The following is an 18760-nucleotide window of genomic DNA, read 5'->3' on the forward strand; positions in this document are numbered from 1 at the left end:
ATGTGAATTATTTTCTGAAGGCTATTCTTATAAGAGTGACTAGTTTTCCTATATATTACTATTAAGTTTGTGGCTATTATTTTGTTTTCATTAAGAAAAACAGACTTGTTTTATTTCAAGTTGAATCCGCAAGTGTCTATTTCAACAAAAAAACCTTCATTAAATATTTGCCCCATTGTTTAAATCAAACCAGTTTTTTGAATTTCAATCAAACCTTCATTTAATTTCTCTGTCTCCACTATTTCAACCAAACCATTGTATTTGAATTACAACAAGAAATAGTTTCCTTAAATCTTCATTGCTTTCCCCCACTATTTCAATCAAAACCATTTTAATGGCAACAAGAAATAAATAATTTCCATAAAAAAAATGAAACTGATATACATATATAATCAAATGAATCAAATATTTAGTACAGTAATAACCAGAAAAACAAATGTGAGATAATCATCAGATCATTCAACACAAACTTCTTTTCATTTCTCAGTTCCCTTTGAGGAACTTTGTATGATCAAATTCTTGAAAGTAAAACCAAACCTAATCACAGTTTCACATGGCCGCCGCCGGCCTCTTGGCCGGCGACTGCTGCGTCGTCTCTGGGGCACTATACAACGACTTGAGCTGCCGGCTGATCAGCTTACTATTGTTAACAGCCATTTGCAGCTCCAAATCATCCGACCACCACTGCTCCAACCCGTGCGCCTCCATGAACTTCTGCTTCCCCTTCGAGAACACGAAGAGCTTAGCCGCACATGGCGTGTTCGTGTTGGTCTCCGGTGGCTTCGCATTCTCCTTATCACCATTATCACCACCACTCCCCTCTGCCCCAACCGGATCATCACTATAGTAGCAGCAGATGTAGTCACTGTTGTTCACATACAAATGAGGCACCCATTGCTTTGATCCCAACGTGACGGATGATTGTACCTCCTCGACACCATTATCACCCGTGCTCCTCGAGGGCAGCATCGCCCTGACCCTCTTCCACATCATTCCAGCCTTCTCCCCCATGTTCCTCAGGCTCGAAGCCAGCGACAGCGATGGAGGATTGAACAAATGCGCCTCCACAAACACCCCTTCTTTAGCTAGAGCCTTCCCAACTTGGAGAGCAAAGCCAGCACCCAAAGAGTGCCCTGCAATACACACATTGCTGCTCCCATACTTATCCGAGATGGATCTCAGCGCATTCAACGCGCAGCTGAATCTCACAGACCCCTTGAGGCTCTCCCAGGCCAAGAAACGGAGATCATCCTCTATATCGCGCCTGATTGTGGGGCTCTTGAGCAGAGTCCCCCTGAGCACCAGAACGGCCCTCGGTGCACCTTTGGGCCTCAGGAGCACAAAATCCGCCAATGCAGCTGCTCGGTCCCATTCTAGTATCGCCCCGAATATCGATCCATCTCTCTCGTCTATCAGCGTCTCGACCAGCTTATACTTGAAAGGCGTCCACCATTTAGGGGCAAGACAGGTCTCTTCGCTTCGGCTCTCTTGCCTGTCCAGTTCAAGCAAGTAAACTGCTTGTATGAAGCAAGCAATTACTGTCCTTTTATATTTCCCATCCTTCCTGTTTGATTCAATCCTAGTTAGAGAAGGAAAATAAGCTCAAATTCCCAAGTAATTACACTTGAATTTATGCATTTAAGATCAAAATTTCGAAATGCAACGGATCAGACTTGAATTTAGGTATCTGTGATTCAATCTAATTCTAACCTAACTTTTCAAATTCCTCACTGAACCAAGCAAGAGAGACTCAGCTACAGAAAAAGAGAGTAAAATTTATCAATTTATACAGCCACACAGCACAGATCAGTAATTCCCTAATTTCACCACACAAAAAGAGAAATTGGCAGAACGCCCATTCAAACATTGCAATCAAAACAAAAAATCAACAAAGGGGAAGATGAATCGCGGTTACCAAGTGGAATTGATGAGATCTCTCCAGTTTATGGTAGGAACATTGCGCGGTCCTGATACATGAAACGCGTAAGGATGCTGCTGTGGTTGATTTTGAAGCGCTAACTGATTCGTGCAATCTAAGTCTCCTCCTGCTTCTTCCACCACCTGCAAAACCTCGTTTTTCACCTCTTCTGCGCCTTTCTTCGCCATTCCTTCTATCTCTCTCTCAAACGTTAAACGAAAATAGCACAGCTCCTGAATCTGCTAACACAGGGAAAGAATTGGAATGCGTAAAGATGGAAAAAGGAAGATTGAATGGAAAATTGTGTTAAAACATGGTTGAATGTTGAGAGTGAGGGATGAGGATTTATTGCGTTAGATTTGGGGGAAAAACTAAAGCCATTATTGCTTAATTTAAAAATGGGATATGCTTTTGAATAAGGAAGGTGGGAGTTTCAGATGTGTAACGGTCATATTTCGTGCTCGTTGGTTTCCAGGTGGATGCTAACGTAAGCCGTATGTGCGCTGGATTTAGTCTTTGGATTCCAACACGGCTAATGAAAATGCATATTCTTTAAAATTCAATCTCAAAATCGAATATCCAATCCGAACCCAAATCGAAAAATAAAAGTTTTAAACTTTTGACTAATTTTGATTTTTTAGTTCAATTTGGTTTGGACAGAAAAAGATCAAAAAATAAAAAAAACTGAATTATTTTTTAATATTATACTCCTTCTGTTCTCAAAGAATATACACTTTGAGTTTAGTACATGTTTTAATGTAAAATTGAGAAAGTAAGAGAAATGTAAAGAAAAAAAGTAATTAAAGTATTGTTAGTGGAGAATGAACTTCACCTCGTTAGAGTGAAAAGACTTTCCAAAATTAAAAAGTGCATATTCTTGTGGGATAGACTAAAAAGGAAAGCGTGCACATTCTTGTAGGATGAGTAAGTAGTATACTACTAGTAAGTACATAAAAACAAACTCTATTTGTGTTTGTTTATATTAATAAATGTAATAATGTTTAGATTTTATAAAGATTTGAATTGTTTGGATACGATATAATATGGGTGTTAATTATAGAAAATTAATTTTTGGATTTTTGATTTTTTTTTTCAAATTTTTTTGATATGTTGTGCAATTTTTGTTTTCGGGGTTTGGTTTTTGTTATTTGAATTTCGGTTTTTTCGAATAGTTTAGATATATTTATGAAATTTTGGTTTTTCGGTTGGTATCGATTTTTATAGTTTGGATTTTGGTTTTCAGAAAATGTTGCTCGGTTCGATTTTCATTTCCAAAAATTTTGATTTTTGGTTCGGTTCTGTTTGGCTAAAAATCTAACCGAAAACTGAATACTCACCCATTATTCCTCGTGTTAGAGACTATGGTTATTCTTAACTCTAGTTTGATTGTCCTATCTGTCGAAAATTTTGATCGTGGTAATGTATCTCAGTCAGCTCCACAATGCTAAAGTTGCACAATATCTCATAATATTATTCATTCACACTCTCACCCATCTTACTTTTGGTGTATCTCACACCATATCTTGATATTATCTCGTTTAGCATATCGAATATATATCTGCATCTTATATAAAATGAAACATTAATATTTCAGCATATAATTTTATGCTTAGAGATAGTCATGTTTTTTTTATATAATTGTGTCACTTTGAATAAAAGTAAGAAAGCACTACTAATCTTTGGTATATTCAAGTAGTGATGCCATTGTGGCCTCAAGATGCTTTATAAGAATACAAAAGTGGCAAGTAAAAAACAGTCTTGCCAACTTCTTTATGAATAATAGATAAATGCATTGAGTTTCTAGCTTTCCTACCTATGCCTTGAAACTGAATCGCAATGCAAAAAATGAGCAACATAACTAAGACAGGGCTTGGAACAATAAGCGGTCGCGAAGAGTATCAAAGATCGAAGAACCTCCAGCGTTTTGTGAAAACGACTGTCTTAATCTCGATAGCAGTTCGCTATCCCTGGATTGAGATGCTGCATCTGCAGCTTCCCTGGCCATCCCGATTTTAGCGTAAGCCTGTTTTCCAGTTTCAGCACATTCAGCTAGTGAAAGAGAAGACACAAAAAACTAAAGTGAAAATTGCATGTTAGTTTAGTTACTTCAGCTCTCTCTCCCATATCTGAAAGCTTTGGTATGTACTTCAGTGCTTCATCTTTCTTACCCGCCTCAACGCAAGCTTCCACAAATGGACGATAACCTAGAGACGATGTAAATATATGTCAGTAGCATGAAAAGAAACCAACTAAGAAAAACAAAATCAAGTTTAGTGATAAAAAAGCATGAGATACTAGCAAGAAAAATTTGGAATACGCATAACCAGCAGAATTTGCGTCCATCAGTCAATTACTGCAGAGAAAACAAGCTTAGTCTCGAAGTAACTCGTGCAGCCAGGAGGCACAAAGAAAAAGATCATCAATCGAATCGACATGTATCTTAGTATTGGAAAGGTTATCATATATTAGGATGCCAAGTTTATTCTCATTATGCAAAATACTGAAGATAACAGATGGAAAAACAGAGAAAAAGAATACCAAAATAAGATGAAGATATGAAAAATTGAACATAAAATATATACTATGAGCGTATAACACTGACCAATTGGTGGTCTCTTCTCTTTCGAAAATTTTTCCAGCGCATCCCAGTCTTGGATTGTCGCCAGAGCAAAGCATTTAAGCCAATACCATCGCTTGTCAGCAACCTGAATAAATTCATGAATTTAAAAAATATCAATTGTGCTAAATAAAAATCATACCCATCTATGAAAATGCAAGTGTGCGCCCAAAACGGCTAATTATGAATCGCTGTTACTATATGTAATATGTTCAACAGGGAAATGTGTGGATTATACAAACCTTGAATTCAGCTCTAACTTTATTTGCAGCACGATGATTTCCCAGAACAATGCATGTGCGAATTGTGTCGCTGACACTTGAATCCAGAAAAATAGCCTGTTTTGTTGTTACCTCCAATTCACGTTGAATTCTGCAAATAAAAAACTATGCATGGTTCATTAAAGTAGAAATAGAAAAAAAAAGGTTTTCAAAGGGATTAGATAGGATTGTGGGGAAGAGGATCAAAGAAGAACAAAATCATGTTCTAAATGTCACAAGCCCATAAGGGCCACAACACAACAATTACCTTAACAGTTTGGCATGTTCCTCAGCTGCGTTGCACTCAAATATATGTTCTTTTGATTCCGCAAAAAGATTGCTAGCCTTTTCGATTAGTTTTATGCGTGGACCAAAAGATGATCCTTTGGCCCTTGGATCTTTTGCAAGTTCCCACGATTCTTTCCACAAGAGGTAAGCTACCTCCTGCAAAATATAAAACCTTTGATTTCAACAAATATTGTATAAGAGAGGAGGCAATAAATTTTGCCTTTGGATCGAAAAAGATCTGTGAAAAACATCATCTAGAAACCATCTTCATAACAGAAAAACTGCAATAGGCAGCAAGAGAATGGTGCAAAAATGCAAATATCTAAGGCATTCCAAAGACTATTGAAACCCCAGCAAATATATCTCCCGTATCATGGAATTAGAAAACTGAAATGACAGAAGTAATAGGAATTGAAGTTTTGAAAGACAAGCCATAGAATCAAGTTTCTACTACAGTACAAGTCAGTTTGATACTAATAATAATGATTTAAAATAACCATACTGATTTTGTAAACACGTTGAAAGTGACGAAAAGAGGCTGTCAATATATAATGAATGTAGGGAAAAACCAAATGAATCAGGTTAGTTTTAATTAACCTGGAGTTGCCCAGTGGATAGAAAGAAGTCCTTCAAGAACTCATGCTTGTAACACCTGGAAGAAGATCAAAGAGATATCCTGCATTAAAGAAACAAATTTCTTCCCTTCCACGTGGCATTTGGGAAGATAAGTACTTTACCTACCTTGCGTATTTGATAAACAAATCACGTGCAAGAGGTCTAGCCTGTATTGTTGAAAAAAACTCCATTGGCGAACTCTGAAATTTTGCAATTTGTGAATCAATAGTCTTTGACCAAGAACTCATGTAAGCATATATTAGAGCTTGCTCCTGTATAGATGTGTGAGGATATTAATCTTAAACGATACTACACCTTCTTCCAGATATGAAACATGACAAGATAAACAAGATCAGTGTCTCCACTTTCGGTAGCCTTCACAAGTGCTGAATATTCTTCCCCAATACTTAGCAAGAGAGGGACCTGACATACAGGTACGTCATATAGGAATTTCTTAAGACTGTCAAACAAGTAGCTTTAATGATAGAAGATATCAAGCCAATATGTAATCATGTCTATATACACACGTAATGATGGAATAGGGCATATAGAACGGAATAGGAAAAAATAGCTCAAAACTCTACCTGTTTAGAGGAGCATGGCTCATGTTCAACTAGCATAGCAGCTAATTTCCTGCGGCCACGCTTATCAGCATGAGCAGCAACAGCTGCATAAGATATTCCTTTGCATATCTTCAACTGAGATCTAATAGATAATTATATTAGACAAAACATTTTGCAACCAAACAAGTGGTGCAAATAATATAAGGTATTCCTTTGCATATCTTCAAGCTACTGTTAGCAGTGAAGCTGCTGCAAAACTAACTATATGTTCTTACATCTGGCAGCCAACAATCAGGGTAAATAAAACTAATCATGAAACTTTGTCAGTAACAAGATTCTTATGATCATGTTCTTGTGGGGAAATAACTAAAACATAGACTACTGAAAAACTGACCTTGTCAAGTAGAATCTGAAGAAGAGTGGCATCAGGAATCACTGCAGAAGCTGATATCTTTGTACGCGTCCAGTGCATTATTACAACTTCCTATACAAGCATCAAATTATAATGATTTCCATTGCAAATTTGCTCAGTTCTCTTATTCCTTTCCATCCATAAATTTTGTTTCTTATAAAAAAAATACTGTACTAAGTACATTACTAGAAGTTGATAGCATACTTGGCTTAAGCCGAGGTATTCTGATAGTCGCAGAGCTAGAAGGTGTTTGTGGGCATTAATTAGACGGTTGATCAGAACTGATGGAGTAAGTAACTGCAAAGAAACATTTGAAAGACAAACAAGCAAATAAATAAACTAACATTTTGTAAGATGCCAGGACATGAGATTTTAGTGTAAGGTAATCAGATGCCAACACCTTGTACTGCTGAAGGCTTAGAGGAATTCCAATGTCGACATCACGTACAGCATTTAAGACACGGAGCATCTGACATATCTCTCGTAAACTGTCACGTCGAACATGGCTGCCAAAAAAGCCAAATGGATATCAATAACATGAAAAGAAAACAGAAGATATTGCTTTTTGGAGCATTAAAAGCCATATACTACACCAAATTTAGACTACAACAGCCAAGTCCAAGTTATGGGAACACATAAATCAATATATGTTCAGTTCACTCATTCAAATTTCAATACTTTATGATGGTATGGAGTCAAAAATATGAAAAAGTAGAGCACAACAAATATAGTTTGTAAGATTTTTTTAGACTATCATCTACTCTATAAATCAACCAAAATAGATTCTCAATATTGTAGCAGAATTTCAGTTCCAATCCTTTCTTAACCAATTGCAGAAGATAACACCTCACATTAGGAATGGAAATCAGTGTTCTCGACCTGTGCATAGATACTGAGTACTCGTCTATATAACGAGGAGTATTTAAATCATGAACTTCTGCATATAAAAACTAACAATCAAATAAATGATGAAATGCACATGAAGATCACAAATCACCCGGAAGATCGAACGACTTAACATATCAATTGCAATAGTAGATCATCTAATAAAAATTAGTCATTAGCACAACTTGAATAGGTAAAAGAGAACCTTAAATTCATTCATATGAGGCAAATTTCAGCACTAAATATACCTAGAGAAGGTTTGACCATAACTTGCAGCTCTCAATAGTGTCCTTTGCAATGAAATATCAAATTCATAGCCGGCAGCATCTACACAAGACTCAACAGCTTCAGGCAATGAAGACTGAATTAATTTCAAGTTCTCAGCAGCCTGCAAATAATAGAATACAAATATTCAAAAACCAACAATTTCTTGCATAATTTTGGAATACAATCCCAATCTTATTAATTAGCATGCATCTCTTTTTCCAAATTTTTTACTTTTCAATATTAATCATATTAACTTAATAGTGATGTAGGGGAGGCTAGCAGGATAGCGTACAACCTCAATGTGCCACATTTCTACTAATTGGGCATACATAAAGTTGTGGCAACAGAAAAGTTTGCATATATCAAATTAAAATAATAGAAAATGAAATCCAGGACAAACTACCTTTGCACTTCGCCTGTCGAAATGCTCTAAGGCATCATACAACAAAGCAGGAGGCGATGTGCTTCCAATATGAAAGATTGATACTGTAGAGTCTGGAACTCGATGCAAAAACTCCATGGTTGTGTTAGATAATATACGCACCCCATCGCATTCTGGAATAAGAATAATTGGCTCATCATAAATGTAGCGCACCGGCTCATCATAGGGACCCACCATCAACAACATGTCATCCCAGTAGAGTAACACAGCATCCGATCCGCACCAAGCTAGTTGATCTGGTGGGAGGGCTGACTGAAAATGTTAAAAGTGATAGTATAATTGTTTGCAATTACATAGTAATCACTAACTGTTTCAAGAGTCAAGACAATTGAATTAGCTACACAAAGACAACTCCATTGCAATTGAATTTTACACCGAATTAGCTAAACGAAAATGCTTATCAGAGCACAATGTACCTCACAAGTATAATCAATGAACTCTCTGGAAAAATCAGAGGACATAACCAAAAGCCTTCCATCATGAGTGAAGGAGGCGACAAATTCCCCTTTCCTCGACAACACCATCTTCTGCAACGGTCCAATTCCGGCCGCCAACGGCTTAATTCCACCCTCCTCCACCAACAACACATGATCCCCAACCCCAAGCAGCACCTCCACACCCCCCGATTTCGCATACCCCGGCTCGATCACCGCCATACAATGCGGCAGCTCCTCCAATCCACAATCCGCCAATTTAACCGCCCTCGGCGCCTTAAAATCCGGCACTGCGAGAATCTCAAGCCCCTCGGTGATGCAAACGACGCCGTTCCCCCAAAACACGCAATCGACGACGCTGTTGTCGAAATTGAAGCACTCCTTGCCGAGGGAGAAGGTGGAAAGGAGCTCGGCGTGGACGCTGTAGGAGTAGACGGTGCCGTCCTGCGTGATGCAGGCTAGGGTTAGGTCGTCGGTCCAGGACATTCCGATCAGGCGTCCGCCGGGGTTACGCCAGACGCACTCGGCGGTGAGGCGGCCGGAGGAGGTGAAGATGCGGAGCTTGCGGAGGGCGGATTCGGCGTAGAGGTGGACGATTTTGGCGTCGTCTCGGATGGCGGCGATGGGGCCGGCGAAGGGGGCGCACGCGATTTTGTTGCGCGTGAGGTCGACTTGCTTCCACTCCATTTGGTAGAGCTCCGGTTTGCGGTAGTAGCGGTTGTAGAGGAGCTGCCATTCCGCCGCTACCGTGACTCCTGCCATCTCGATTTTGAGATTCGGTGTGAGATTTCGCTCGAATCTTGATTCACATTTGATCTGCAGAAAACCGTTATTGAGTGACGAAGAAGAAGAGAGCAGTTAAATAATGTAATTTTTTAAATAAAATAACTAATTTTTTATCAAATATATCATTGAAAATTAAATTGAGTTTGATTTGTTTATTTCAAGCTCAATGTGAGATGATATACTGATAATTCAATCATGGTTTTTCGACATACCTATTTTTCCTACTTTTTTAAAAATCTGTAGTATCAAATAAATTCTTGTGAAACGCTATCAAATGAAAACTTATATACAAAAATGGTAGTTTAGAATTTCAATCAAAAGTTAACATTTAATTAGCAAAAGTGATCAAGATTAATATCATTAATTTGAATTATAGTAGTACTACTAATTTTAGTTTCATCAAGTTAAATTACTCAGAATATACATATAAAAATTATGTAATTCATATTATATGACCATAAAAACATTGTGAAAAAAAATAATTAATCACGATGAAAAGTGACTTCTCTTCGAATCTCGATGGGGTATATGTTAGTTTAATTTCTACTATAAATTTAGGATTGATACAATCGAAATATACCCTTTTTATTTCATTTAAAAAAATTAATTTATACTTGTAGGCATTTCTTTAACTAATTTATGAATCACCAAATTCAGTGAAAGCAAAAAATATGAAGAATTTGATAGTCATTCAATCATGTCCTTGGAAGTACTCTATGAAATGCTTGTTAATAATTCAAAATAATTAAAATACCCTCCTTGATTTTCACTAAATGCAAAAATAAAAATAGTTACAATTCATATTTGCAAGAATCAATCTCCTCAAGCTCAAGTTGCATGAATTTCTCAATAAAATTTGGTAATTTCCCTAGTTTTGTTTCACAACAATTGGACTTCTAACATAATGCCTTCCATCACTCCATATCAGCTGTCCAAACACATAGTCCTTCACACCTCCATACTTCTTAGCACTCAGTGTCACTCTAAAGGCCTTCTCCTCCCCTTCTCTCCCGAACACGAGCGTCTCCGGCTCGACCCTCACTGACACGCCACGAGGGCTGCGCACGCGGGCTCTGTAGGTGCCCGGGGACCCCACATTCTTCACCCTTCTCGCCACGGTCACCGAGCCATTGAGGTACGGGACCGTGATGGAAGGGTAGTTGAAGTCGATGAGGCTAACGGCTCTGGTGCACGCGTACGCCTCTTCCAAGAAGAGCTTCATCTGAGTCTGGTTGTACCCAATGGCGCAGAGGAAGTCCAAGTAATCGTTTACGGATAGATCATAGACTAGGCCGGGGTCCATGGCGCGGTTGGGCTGCACTTGGCCTCCTCCGTAGCTGAATGGCGTGGCCTTGACATGGGACGCGTTAGTCACGGGCTTCAACGTGTTGTCTCGTGTCCTTGCTGCAGGAGGAAACAGAGTGAGTAAAGGGCTAATGTGGTTTGGTTTGCTACTGATCATGTTTGTTTTGATTTGTTACCTGTTGTTGTGATGGCGGATCGGATGGCTGCAGGGCTCCATTTAGGGTGGAGGGTCTTCAATAGGCCGACTACTCCGGAGACGTGGGGGCACGACATTGAGGTCCCCGAGACTGAGTTGAAGAGGACGCGCCGTGTGTCAAAGTCTTGATTGGTTGGCCCCTGAGCCCACGTGTAGGCGGCTATGATGCTCACTCCCGGAGCAGTGATATCCGGCTGAAAACAAACGGTGTTTCGAAGTTTAAGCATACATTGTGATGGGTCAGTACCCTATACCTTACTGAAATTGTCATACTGTATATATTATCGAAAATGTCATTACAAATAAATAATCATACTATTACCATACCCGATTTTTCGATATGTTAAATTTTTATTTTATTACCATACTGAAGTTCGGTATTACCATACCATACTTATGTTATAGTATTTGATTTGGTGGCATTACTGAAATACCGTTATACCGAAATCTTGTTTCATACCGTTAAGATAAGTGCGGTATATCAGTGTTTCGTTAAGATAAGTGCAGTAATTGCATTAGGATTTAAGGATTGAATGCATTCTAAAGTCTAAACCTTTACGATTTCTGGTGTGATGGTGTTAGGCCCTTTCGAGGAGAAGGCAGCCATGAAAGGCGCAGGCTTCGCGCCTAGCTGAGTCGTTGGTTTGCTGATGTACGCCACGGGCGACCTGACAGTTAAACGCCGTGCTAAGAATAAGGATCACACATAGTTAGATTCATCATTGATCAGTGTTTCTAACCTTGTTGAATTGATGTAGGAGAATAGAGTGACTCCATCAGAGTAAATGATGTGTGAAGCAGGCAGAACATGAGGATCAGCAAGGATTTCATTACCAGAGGCCTCATTGTTTGCTAGCACCATCCCCACCGCTCCGGCCAAGGCGGCCTGCTCGCCCTTGTCGACTCTCGCGTTGTCCCCCCGCAGACACACCACGATCTTCCCCTTCGCCTTCCGCGGATCCAGAGTTCCCGGCTTGCAGAGCAACCTGCATCACCATTTCCTTGATCAGCAAACAGCAGTGGTTATCATTCAGCGTCCGCGTATAAGTAACTTACGCCTCATCAGCTGTCGCGTTGGCAAGTTTGGCCGAGACAGCAGAGATGACGGGATACGCCTTGTGCTGAGGCAACGACGTAGCTGAAAGGCTCTCCCCCTTTGAAACAACAAAATTTGTATGTTAATGATGATATTAGTTGACCTCATAAAATATATCAGTTCGATAATTCATGATTCATGAAGTATCAGGAAATGATATGTTTTGTGATGCCAACTGATATTCATATATTTGTGAACTGATATAAGTTTTGTGTTCTGGCTTATTATATACCTTGAAGCACATTCCGTTCCCTAGCGAGACGAAGCTAGGGAACTGGCGGTCGATGGTGCTCGCCCCGACCGTGATCTGCCAAGGAGCAAGGTTCGAAGCCGTGCCAGGGTCGGGCCCCGAGTTCCCAGCCGAGCAGACCACCGCAATGCCGTGCTTTGCTGCGTGGAACGAGCCTATAGCAACGCTGTCGTTGTAGAACGGGACAGGATCTCCTCCGAGAGACACAGACAGAACATCGACCCCATCATGTATGGCCGTGTCGAAAGCAGCCAGGATGTCCGCATCGAAGCACTCGTTTCCGCCCACAGGCGGCCAGCACACTTTGTACGCAGCCACCCGAGCCCTTGGCGACCCGCCTTTAGCTATCCCGTTCCCATACCCAAAAACACTCGCCTCGCTCACGAAATTCCCACCGGCCGTCGACAGCGTGTGGGACCCGTGCCCCTCCGTGTCCCTCGGGCTCGCGAACGTGGAATTCAGAGGGCCGGCCACGGCACTATACCCCTTGTTGAAGTACCTTGCTCCAATCAGCTTCCTACACAGCTCCAATCAATTGAGAGTTATTATACTAAAACAACAAAGACTCCCAACATAAAATGCAAACTACTAAATGAAGAAACAGACAAAGTGGTGTCTGTCTCCACATGACAACAAGATGAATTTTGGTAAGAAGTTGGATGAGATAAAGGTGCTAGAAAAGGGTAACCTGTTGCAAAGAAAGCTGGCATCCAAATCATTTTGGCAAATTCCCCTCCACTTTGAAGGAACTGGTCCCAATTCTTCATCACTAAAGCTTTTTGAAGATGGCCACACACCTTGTTTCAACCACACAACGGTTAGACCCTACACGAAGCTATGACAACGAACGAGACACGGCCCGATTTTCCTCATTCTTGATACCTCTAGCAGCATTTCACTCAGCAAAGCCATACTCACTTCCACACTCACAATATGTGTTTTTTAAATCATAATTACTAAATTTATCTGATTCTGGTTGTTATGGGGAAGGAATCTCAAATAAATTAGTAAATGAATAAACTAAAAATGTCTTCTTTAACTCAACACAACAACCCCACATTGCTATAAACAATCACAGAGGTCAATAATGCTCTGCAGCAAAGCTCCAAAGATAGATGGCAGAAAACAATAAAATAATTACACAACCTAACAGATTCAAACCTCATAATTAAAGCAAACTAAACACTGACTTAACTAACATTAGTCTTAAAATAAATGGATCCAGATAAGGCTTCAAGACTCACCAGTATCAAGATTGGCAATAATAGTATCTTCCCCAAATCTAGCCTTCTCCCACAGAGAGCCGGCTCGGATTTCGCCATTGCTTTCGAGCCCAAGAAAATCCCATGACCTTGTTGTGTGCAGCTTCTTCCCCTGATTCAGAAACACAGATACAACCTTGGGATGCTCTGACATAAAAAAAACAATTAGAACTCCAAACAAAAAACAAAAACCAATCAGACAAGAACTGCAAAACACAATTAACTTTTAGTCTTACTAGATATTCTAGAAGCTTCTTCATCTTCAAGGATTGCAGCAAACCCATTGATGTGTTTAGTGTATGAGTAGAAAATTGCATCTTTGGCCTTATCAGAGCTACATGGGATCAATCAAGATTAGATTTTTATGATAAAGATTGGATTTTTATCACAAGAAAATCCCACAAATCTTGATTTCTGCAAACCTGCCAAGGAATGATCCAAGAAATTGATAATGGGACTCTGTGACAGCATCATAATCATGAGATTGGAGTCCTATTCCATGTGAATGAGCTCCCAAATACACAACATAGGACTAGACAAAATTCAAGAAAAAAAAAATCAAATCAAGCTCTATTATTAACCAGAGCAGAGAATTAGAGAATGCTTACCTTTTTGGTGGCAAATGTGGGTCTAAGCAATAGTGTTATTAGAAATAGTGAGAGGAGATAAGGAGCTCTACTAATTGCCATTGCTCTTCACTTTAGAGATAACACTCTGCTTTTATTTTTTTATTTTAGTTATCCACTCACTTAGCTCCCACTAAAGGAGGAGAGTGTAGAGTGATGGTGAGCAGTTTGTATTGGTGGTTGAAGCAGCTATTTAAAAGATTCTTGAAGGCTGTGGTGTTGACCTTTCATGGGGCAAAAAGGTGAGAAACCCATCATTGTTTGACTTCATTTTAAAGAAATGATCTAAGCGAGGTGATGGTGTTTGGAGCTTTAATTGGATCGCGTAGGGGAATTGTGATTTGCATGTAATTAGTAAATATATTAAATGATAGTAATATGATATGTTTAGTGAATCTAAAGTAGTTAATTGGTGTTAAAAAGTTGTAGTTTGGACTTTTCTGTTATTAGGGAAAAATGCAATTATGTTATTCTTGTTACTACTAAAAAGTTTTCAATTTATGAGATATATTTTGATATTTGAAATTTCGAGATTCAGTTGACGACGGACATACATTCTGGTCGTGAATCCTAGTGGAAATTGGAAAGATAATGCTGGGGTTTTTTGGGGCGATGGAGTAGATGCAAAGAAAGAGAGATGAACTATCGTATGTAAGTGGGAAATGAGATGATCGTCGCTGAACAGTGGGACATGTATACAATTTCAAAAGTTTGGGGTGGATTATTTTTTAAACGGGTGACATGACTTGATGCTTGAAGTAAAAAAAAAGGCTTCGAACAAATCAGGTGAGCAAATCGATTCGACGTATAAAATTCACCAAGAGAAAAATGAAACAACAACACGAAAATTCACCAACATTACATATCAACAATCACATAAATTCAACATAGCTCATATCCAATAACAAAAATAGCAAGAAAAACCCTCGATCAAACTGATTCAACAACGATCTACTAGCAAAGATAAAATTAAAGAAGGAAAGAGACAACAAAATCAACTATGTATATTTCATGAAAGCAAGCACTAACTCTTCCAATTGTATATATTTTGACCAAAATAGTTAATCAACAATACCCATATCTAAAGGAGATCATATGATTAATTATGATGAGGTAAGATTAAGTGACAAGTGTTGTGGACTTGTGTAATGTGTATGATGATAATCCAACAAAGTTAATGAGCAAAGTTGGTCAACTTTTTTAGTTGTGTGGTGTATGACTATGATCATTTAATTTTGTCACCAAAATTTGTTTTCCAACTCATTTTCGTTAGTATGAAATACTCCATTTTTTTTATTATACTCGAGGAATTAATTTTTACTAGAGATCTAGGTAGGAGTATAAGTTGCACAAGCAATGTGATATACTATCAATGAAAGAGCACATGTCTTGTTCAGAATTGGTGAAACTTTCATATGGCATAATTCAACTTTGAACTTGTATATATGTACATATTTATTGATTATTTGATGAATCCCTTACCCCTAGTAGCTGTGATGTAGGCATTGACCCTATATAGGGACACTGTGAAAAATAGATAAAATGAAAATGATCACACTTGTTCATCAATAGACAATAAAAATATTGTCCAACTTTTGTATCAATAAAAAGTAGTAGTACTAATTAATTTAATAATTTGTATCAATAAAAGTAATCAATGTAATATTTTGTATCAATATAATCTATTGTTACAGGTTATATTTCAGATTTACAATGTACTGGAAATTTATAATATACGTGCACAGGGTTCGTGTGGCATGCGGACGACCTGACGATTTGAGCTGTGCTCGACGAGTTACTTATTAAATTAATGTTAAAAATCCGAGTACACTTTTCTTCGTACTACAGGAAAATCTCAGGACCGTCAGCTAGTGACAGAGCACAAATATTAGTGCTCGGAATTCTATGTGATGCGCTCCGAACATACTCAGTATTTTACCGGCGAACCTAATGTAGAGCACTTGGCATGCTCAGAAAATGCTTAGTATTTTATGCTTACAGAGCGCTATTGTCTTATAACAAACTTCGTTTTTTTGCAGTCTCATAGGTGTCGATTTTTAGTGGACGAGAAAAGTACAATATTTATAAAAATTACAAACTATTGGGGTCATAACAAACAATAATTTTCATGAAAATAGTGAAATATTTCTCATGGAGCAATATAAAAGAAAATGGGGATATGAGTGGGTGCTTTTGATAAAAGAATAAAGAAGCACATGACCATGCCCTAGGTGAGTGGGGCTTATATATGGATGACCATTAACATCATGGAGGGGACCCTTATGCTACTTGATTCTCAATTATTTTTTCTTCTCATATTAATACACATTGGACTTTGGAGTTCATTTAATATTGGATTCGTCATTGAAGCAAACATGACAATTGTCATTTATGATTGGAAGAAAATCGAATTGATAAAGGGAAGAATAATTCATGGAAATGCGTAATGTTATTGACGATGATAAAGTTATTTGGGACAAAACATATTAAAAGATGTGGTACACATACATAGTTTGAATTATTTTAAGACAATATTGAAAGGGATATATGATAAATGCATCCAAAAATATAGTTGGAAAGAAAGATTGAAGCTTTGAACATTGAAAAACTGCAAATGAAAGCCGCTCCACGATGTGAAATAAGTCAACTGGTTGGGATTCGGTTTCCACTAGAATAATTAACTTTTTAATTTCATCTAAATATAAACATGTGAAATATAGATTGAAATTTTTTGGTTAGTTGTGTTTAAAATTTCTTTTGAATCAAAATAAATACTATAAAGCTTCATTTATAGAAATTTGTTCATATTGATCTTAAATGAAAATTGAATAACAAAGATAGAGAAATGAACTAGCCAAAAAATTGAAGTTTCGGAATGAAGTAAAAAAACACTTGATTATAAATTTAACATAATCGTTGGGGCCTCATGGCCAGTCACCCCACCATGTAGTTTCGCCAAAGCTAGCACCCCATGTGTGAGCCGCGGCTCAGAGGCCAATATGTTTTCGATTGAGTAGAATACAATAGAGAGGAACGGCAATCAAACGCACCTACGTACATCAAGACAAGACACAACAACACAATCGAATGATTCAAACGCAAGAAAATTAAGATAAAACAGTAGCCCTACACCAGCATGCCACTTGATAACAAATCAGGCCTCATTAATATGATAATATCCATGTAGTGAAACATACTGTTAAGAGCACAATTCTCTTAACGAAGAAATCCTGTCGATTACACTCGCAATACACACCAATCCGGCGCCCCTAGGTGTGGGGTCGGCGGCTCAAACTCGCGACTGGCGGAGAGAGATTCCTCCGTCGGCAGTGATTAGGTTTTTAGGAGTATTGCACAAGTAATGTGGGCAAAATAATTCTTCATTAATTGAGTACGTAATTAATGAGAAGCCCTATTTATAATACTAAAACCAGCCCTATTTATAATACTAAAACCCTAGGGTTGGTTCGACCTAAACCTAGACATCGGGAAAGAACCAACAAAGAAAACCCGACGGAGCTTATAAACGCTCGACACAATAAAGAAAGTAAAAAACAATAAAAGAAATAACTAAAATCAAAAGACTAAATTCAGGAACTCTTTCAGGCGTTTCGTCGAGCAGCTGGTCCGCTATTTGGAGACGAAGTCTTGGTAGCGCTCCGGCTGCTTGATTTCCTTCCTCGGCCTCAACTTCCTGCCCGTGTCCTCCTTGGTGACTTCCTCGGGCTGTTTCTCCAGCTCCCCAATTGGTAATGAATCTTCCTCACTTTGTGTTGACGATGAAGTCGGAGTCGGAGCTGGGTCAGCCATGTCTCCATTTGTAGTCTCGTCCGTTAACCGTGATTCTGTTGAGGTCGTAACACATACTCAACAAAATATAGAATTACATTTTCATTCTATTTAACAATCATAAATATCTCTTTGATCCATATTGTTTAATGGTGTACGGATATGAAACCAAACCGAAGTCACAGTTTTCACAAATTCCGATTCTTCTCCCCATGTTTGCTTCATTTAAATACGGCTAAGATCACGCAGCACATTAATGTCCAAGATTTCTTATCTACAAATTAAAAATATAGAAATGAAAACAAAAATAAAAATAAAGAATGTGTGATTTAAAATTAAGAAAAAGAATTCAATTTATGTGATGTGTAAATAATTAACTATCTTAATATTGTTTGATAAATTATTGATAGTTTTGACCAACTTGGGAATTTGATAAAAAAAATTAAACTAGTGAGGATAAAAAAATTTTTGGACCATTTCTCGATTTATGCGTGTGTCATCCTTGCTAATTTTCTCTGTATCGTTCCAATTTTTATGGGTGTCATCCTTGCGCAGGGGCCATGCTAATCTTCTCCGTATCGTTCCAATTTTATCGGATGTCCCCTAGGGACAACATGTGTAGTTAGGTGCTGAAATATAAACACACATAAGTCATTGTTTCTCCGATGTGGGAAAACAATAATTAAAACGTTGGGCAATATGACAAGATTTGAGACTTCTTTAATATTCTATTCTTGGAAATGAATTTA

The 18760-nt window shown here is 38.3% G+C and overlaps 3 protein-coding genes and 1 pseudogene across 4 annotated transcripts; all 4 read right to left on the reverse strand.

Moving 5' to 3' along the window:
- Positions 1-381: 381 nt before the first annotated feature.
- LOC121754058 (GDSL esterase/lipase At4g10955-like) lies at positions 382-2316 on the reverse strand. Of its 2 annotated transcripts, none has more exons than XM_042149388.1 (2): positions 1916-2316; positions 382-1564 (listed from the first exon to the last, which is right to left on the reverse strand). In XM_042149388.1, exons 1-2 carry the CDS (start codon positions 2104-2106, stop codon positions 550-552), a joined length of 1206 nt encoding a protein of 401 aa, XP_042005322.1. In that variant the 5' UTR covers positions 2107-2316; the 3' UTR covers positions 382-549. The 2 variants fall into 2 exon arrangements, with proteins under 2 accessions (XP_042005322.1, XP_042005321.1); XM_042149387.1 differs by having other exon boundaries at positions 382-1579.
- A 1255-nt stretch (positions 2317-3571) lies between these two features.
- LOC121756123 (protein VACUOLELESS1-like) lies at positions 3572-9522 on the reverse strand. Its single transcript, XM_042151588.1, has 15 exons — positions 8684-9522; positions 8229-8519; positions 7807-7946; positions 7074-7179; positions 6878-6970; positions 6656-6745; positions 6283-6396; positions 6014-6121; positions 5825-5898; positions 5681-5735; positions 5064-5239; positions 4778-4907; positions 4521-4623; positions 4025-4122; positions 3572-3941 (listed from the first exon to the last, which is right to left on the reverse strand). The coding sequence occupies exons 1-15, from the start codon at positions 9461-9463 to the stop codon at positions 3777-3779; spliced, it is 2523 nt and encodes an 840-aa protein (XP_042007522.1). The 5' UTR covers positions 9464-9522; the 3' UTR covers positions 3572-3776.
- A 707-nt stretch (positions 9523-10229) lies between these two features.
- LOC121754145 (subtilisin-like protease SBT5.3) lies at positions 10230-14471 on the reverse strand. Its single transcript, XM_042149491.1, has 11 exons — positions 14205-14471; positions 14019-14128; positions 13833-13930; positions 13579-13743; positions 13023-13131; positions 12317-12851; positions 12045-12142; positions 11729-11974; positions 11542-11656; positions 10969-11182; positions 10230-10891 (listed from the first exon to the last, which is right to left on the reverse strand). Exons 1-11 carry the CDS (start codon positions 14283-14285, stop codon positions 10356-10358), a joined length of 2307 nt encoding a protein of 768 aa, XP_042005425.1. The 5' UTR covers positions 14286-14471; the 3' UTR covers positions 10230-10355.
- A 4071-nt stretch (positions 14472-18542) lies between these two features.
- Positions 18543-18622, reverse strand: LOC121756621 (annotated as a pseudogene).
- Positions 18623-18760: the final 138 nt, after the last annotated feature.

The sequence above is a fragment of the Salvia splendens genome, chromosome 11 (genome assembly GCF_004379255.2).
Source record: "Salvia splendens isolate huo1 chromosome 11, SspV2, whole genome shotgun sequence".
Taxonomy (NCBI): domain Eukaryota; kingdom Viridiplantae; phylum Streptophyta; class Magnoliopsida; order Lamiales; family Lamiaceae; genus Salvia; species Salvia splendens.

What these genes read in the sequence shown, in the direction of transcription:
- LOC121754058 (XM_042149387.1), bottom strand. Translation starts at nt 2,106, where the DNA reads ATGGCGAAGAAAGGCGCAGAAGAGGTGAAAAACGAGGTTTTGCAGGTG. An exon ending in GATCTCATCAATTCCACTTG is followed by an intron (nt 1,580 to 1,915) that starts GTAACCGCGATT and finishes TTCTCTAACTAG; the next exon opens with GATTGAATCAAACAGGAAGG.
- LOC121756123 (XM_042151588.1), bottom strand. Translation starts at nt 9,463, where the DNA reads ATGGCAGGAGTCACGGTAGCGGCGGAATGGCAGCTCCTCTACAACCGC. An exon ending in TCATTGATTATACTTGTGAG is followed by an intron (nt 8,520 to 8,683) that starts GTACATTGTGCT and finishes TAACATTTTCAG; the next exon opens with TCAGCCCTCCCACCAGATCA. An exon ending in GAACATGCCAAACTGTTAAG is followed by an intron (nt 4,908 to 5,063) that starts GTAATTGTTGTG and finishes TTTTATTTGCAG; the next exon opens with AATTCAACGTGAATTGGAGG.
- LOC121754145 (XM_042149491.1), bottom strand. Translation starts at nt 14,285, where the DNA reads ATGGCAATTAGTAGAGCTCCTTATCTCCTCTCACTATTTCTAATAACA. An exon ending in AGAAGCTTCTAGAATATCTA is followed by an intron (nt 13,744 to 13,832) that starts GTAAGACTAAAA and finishes TTTTTATGTCAG; the next exon opens with AGCATCCCAAGGTTGTATCT. An exon ending in TCACACCAGAAATCGTAAAG is followed by an intron (nt 11,183 to 11,541) that starts GTTTAGACTTTA and finishes GTTTGTTTTCAG; the next exon opens with CCGGATATCACTGCTCCGGG.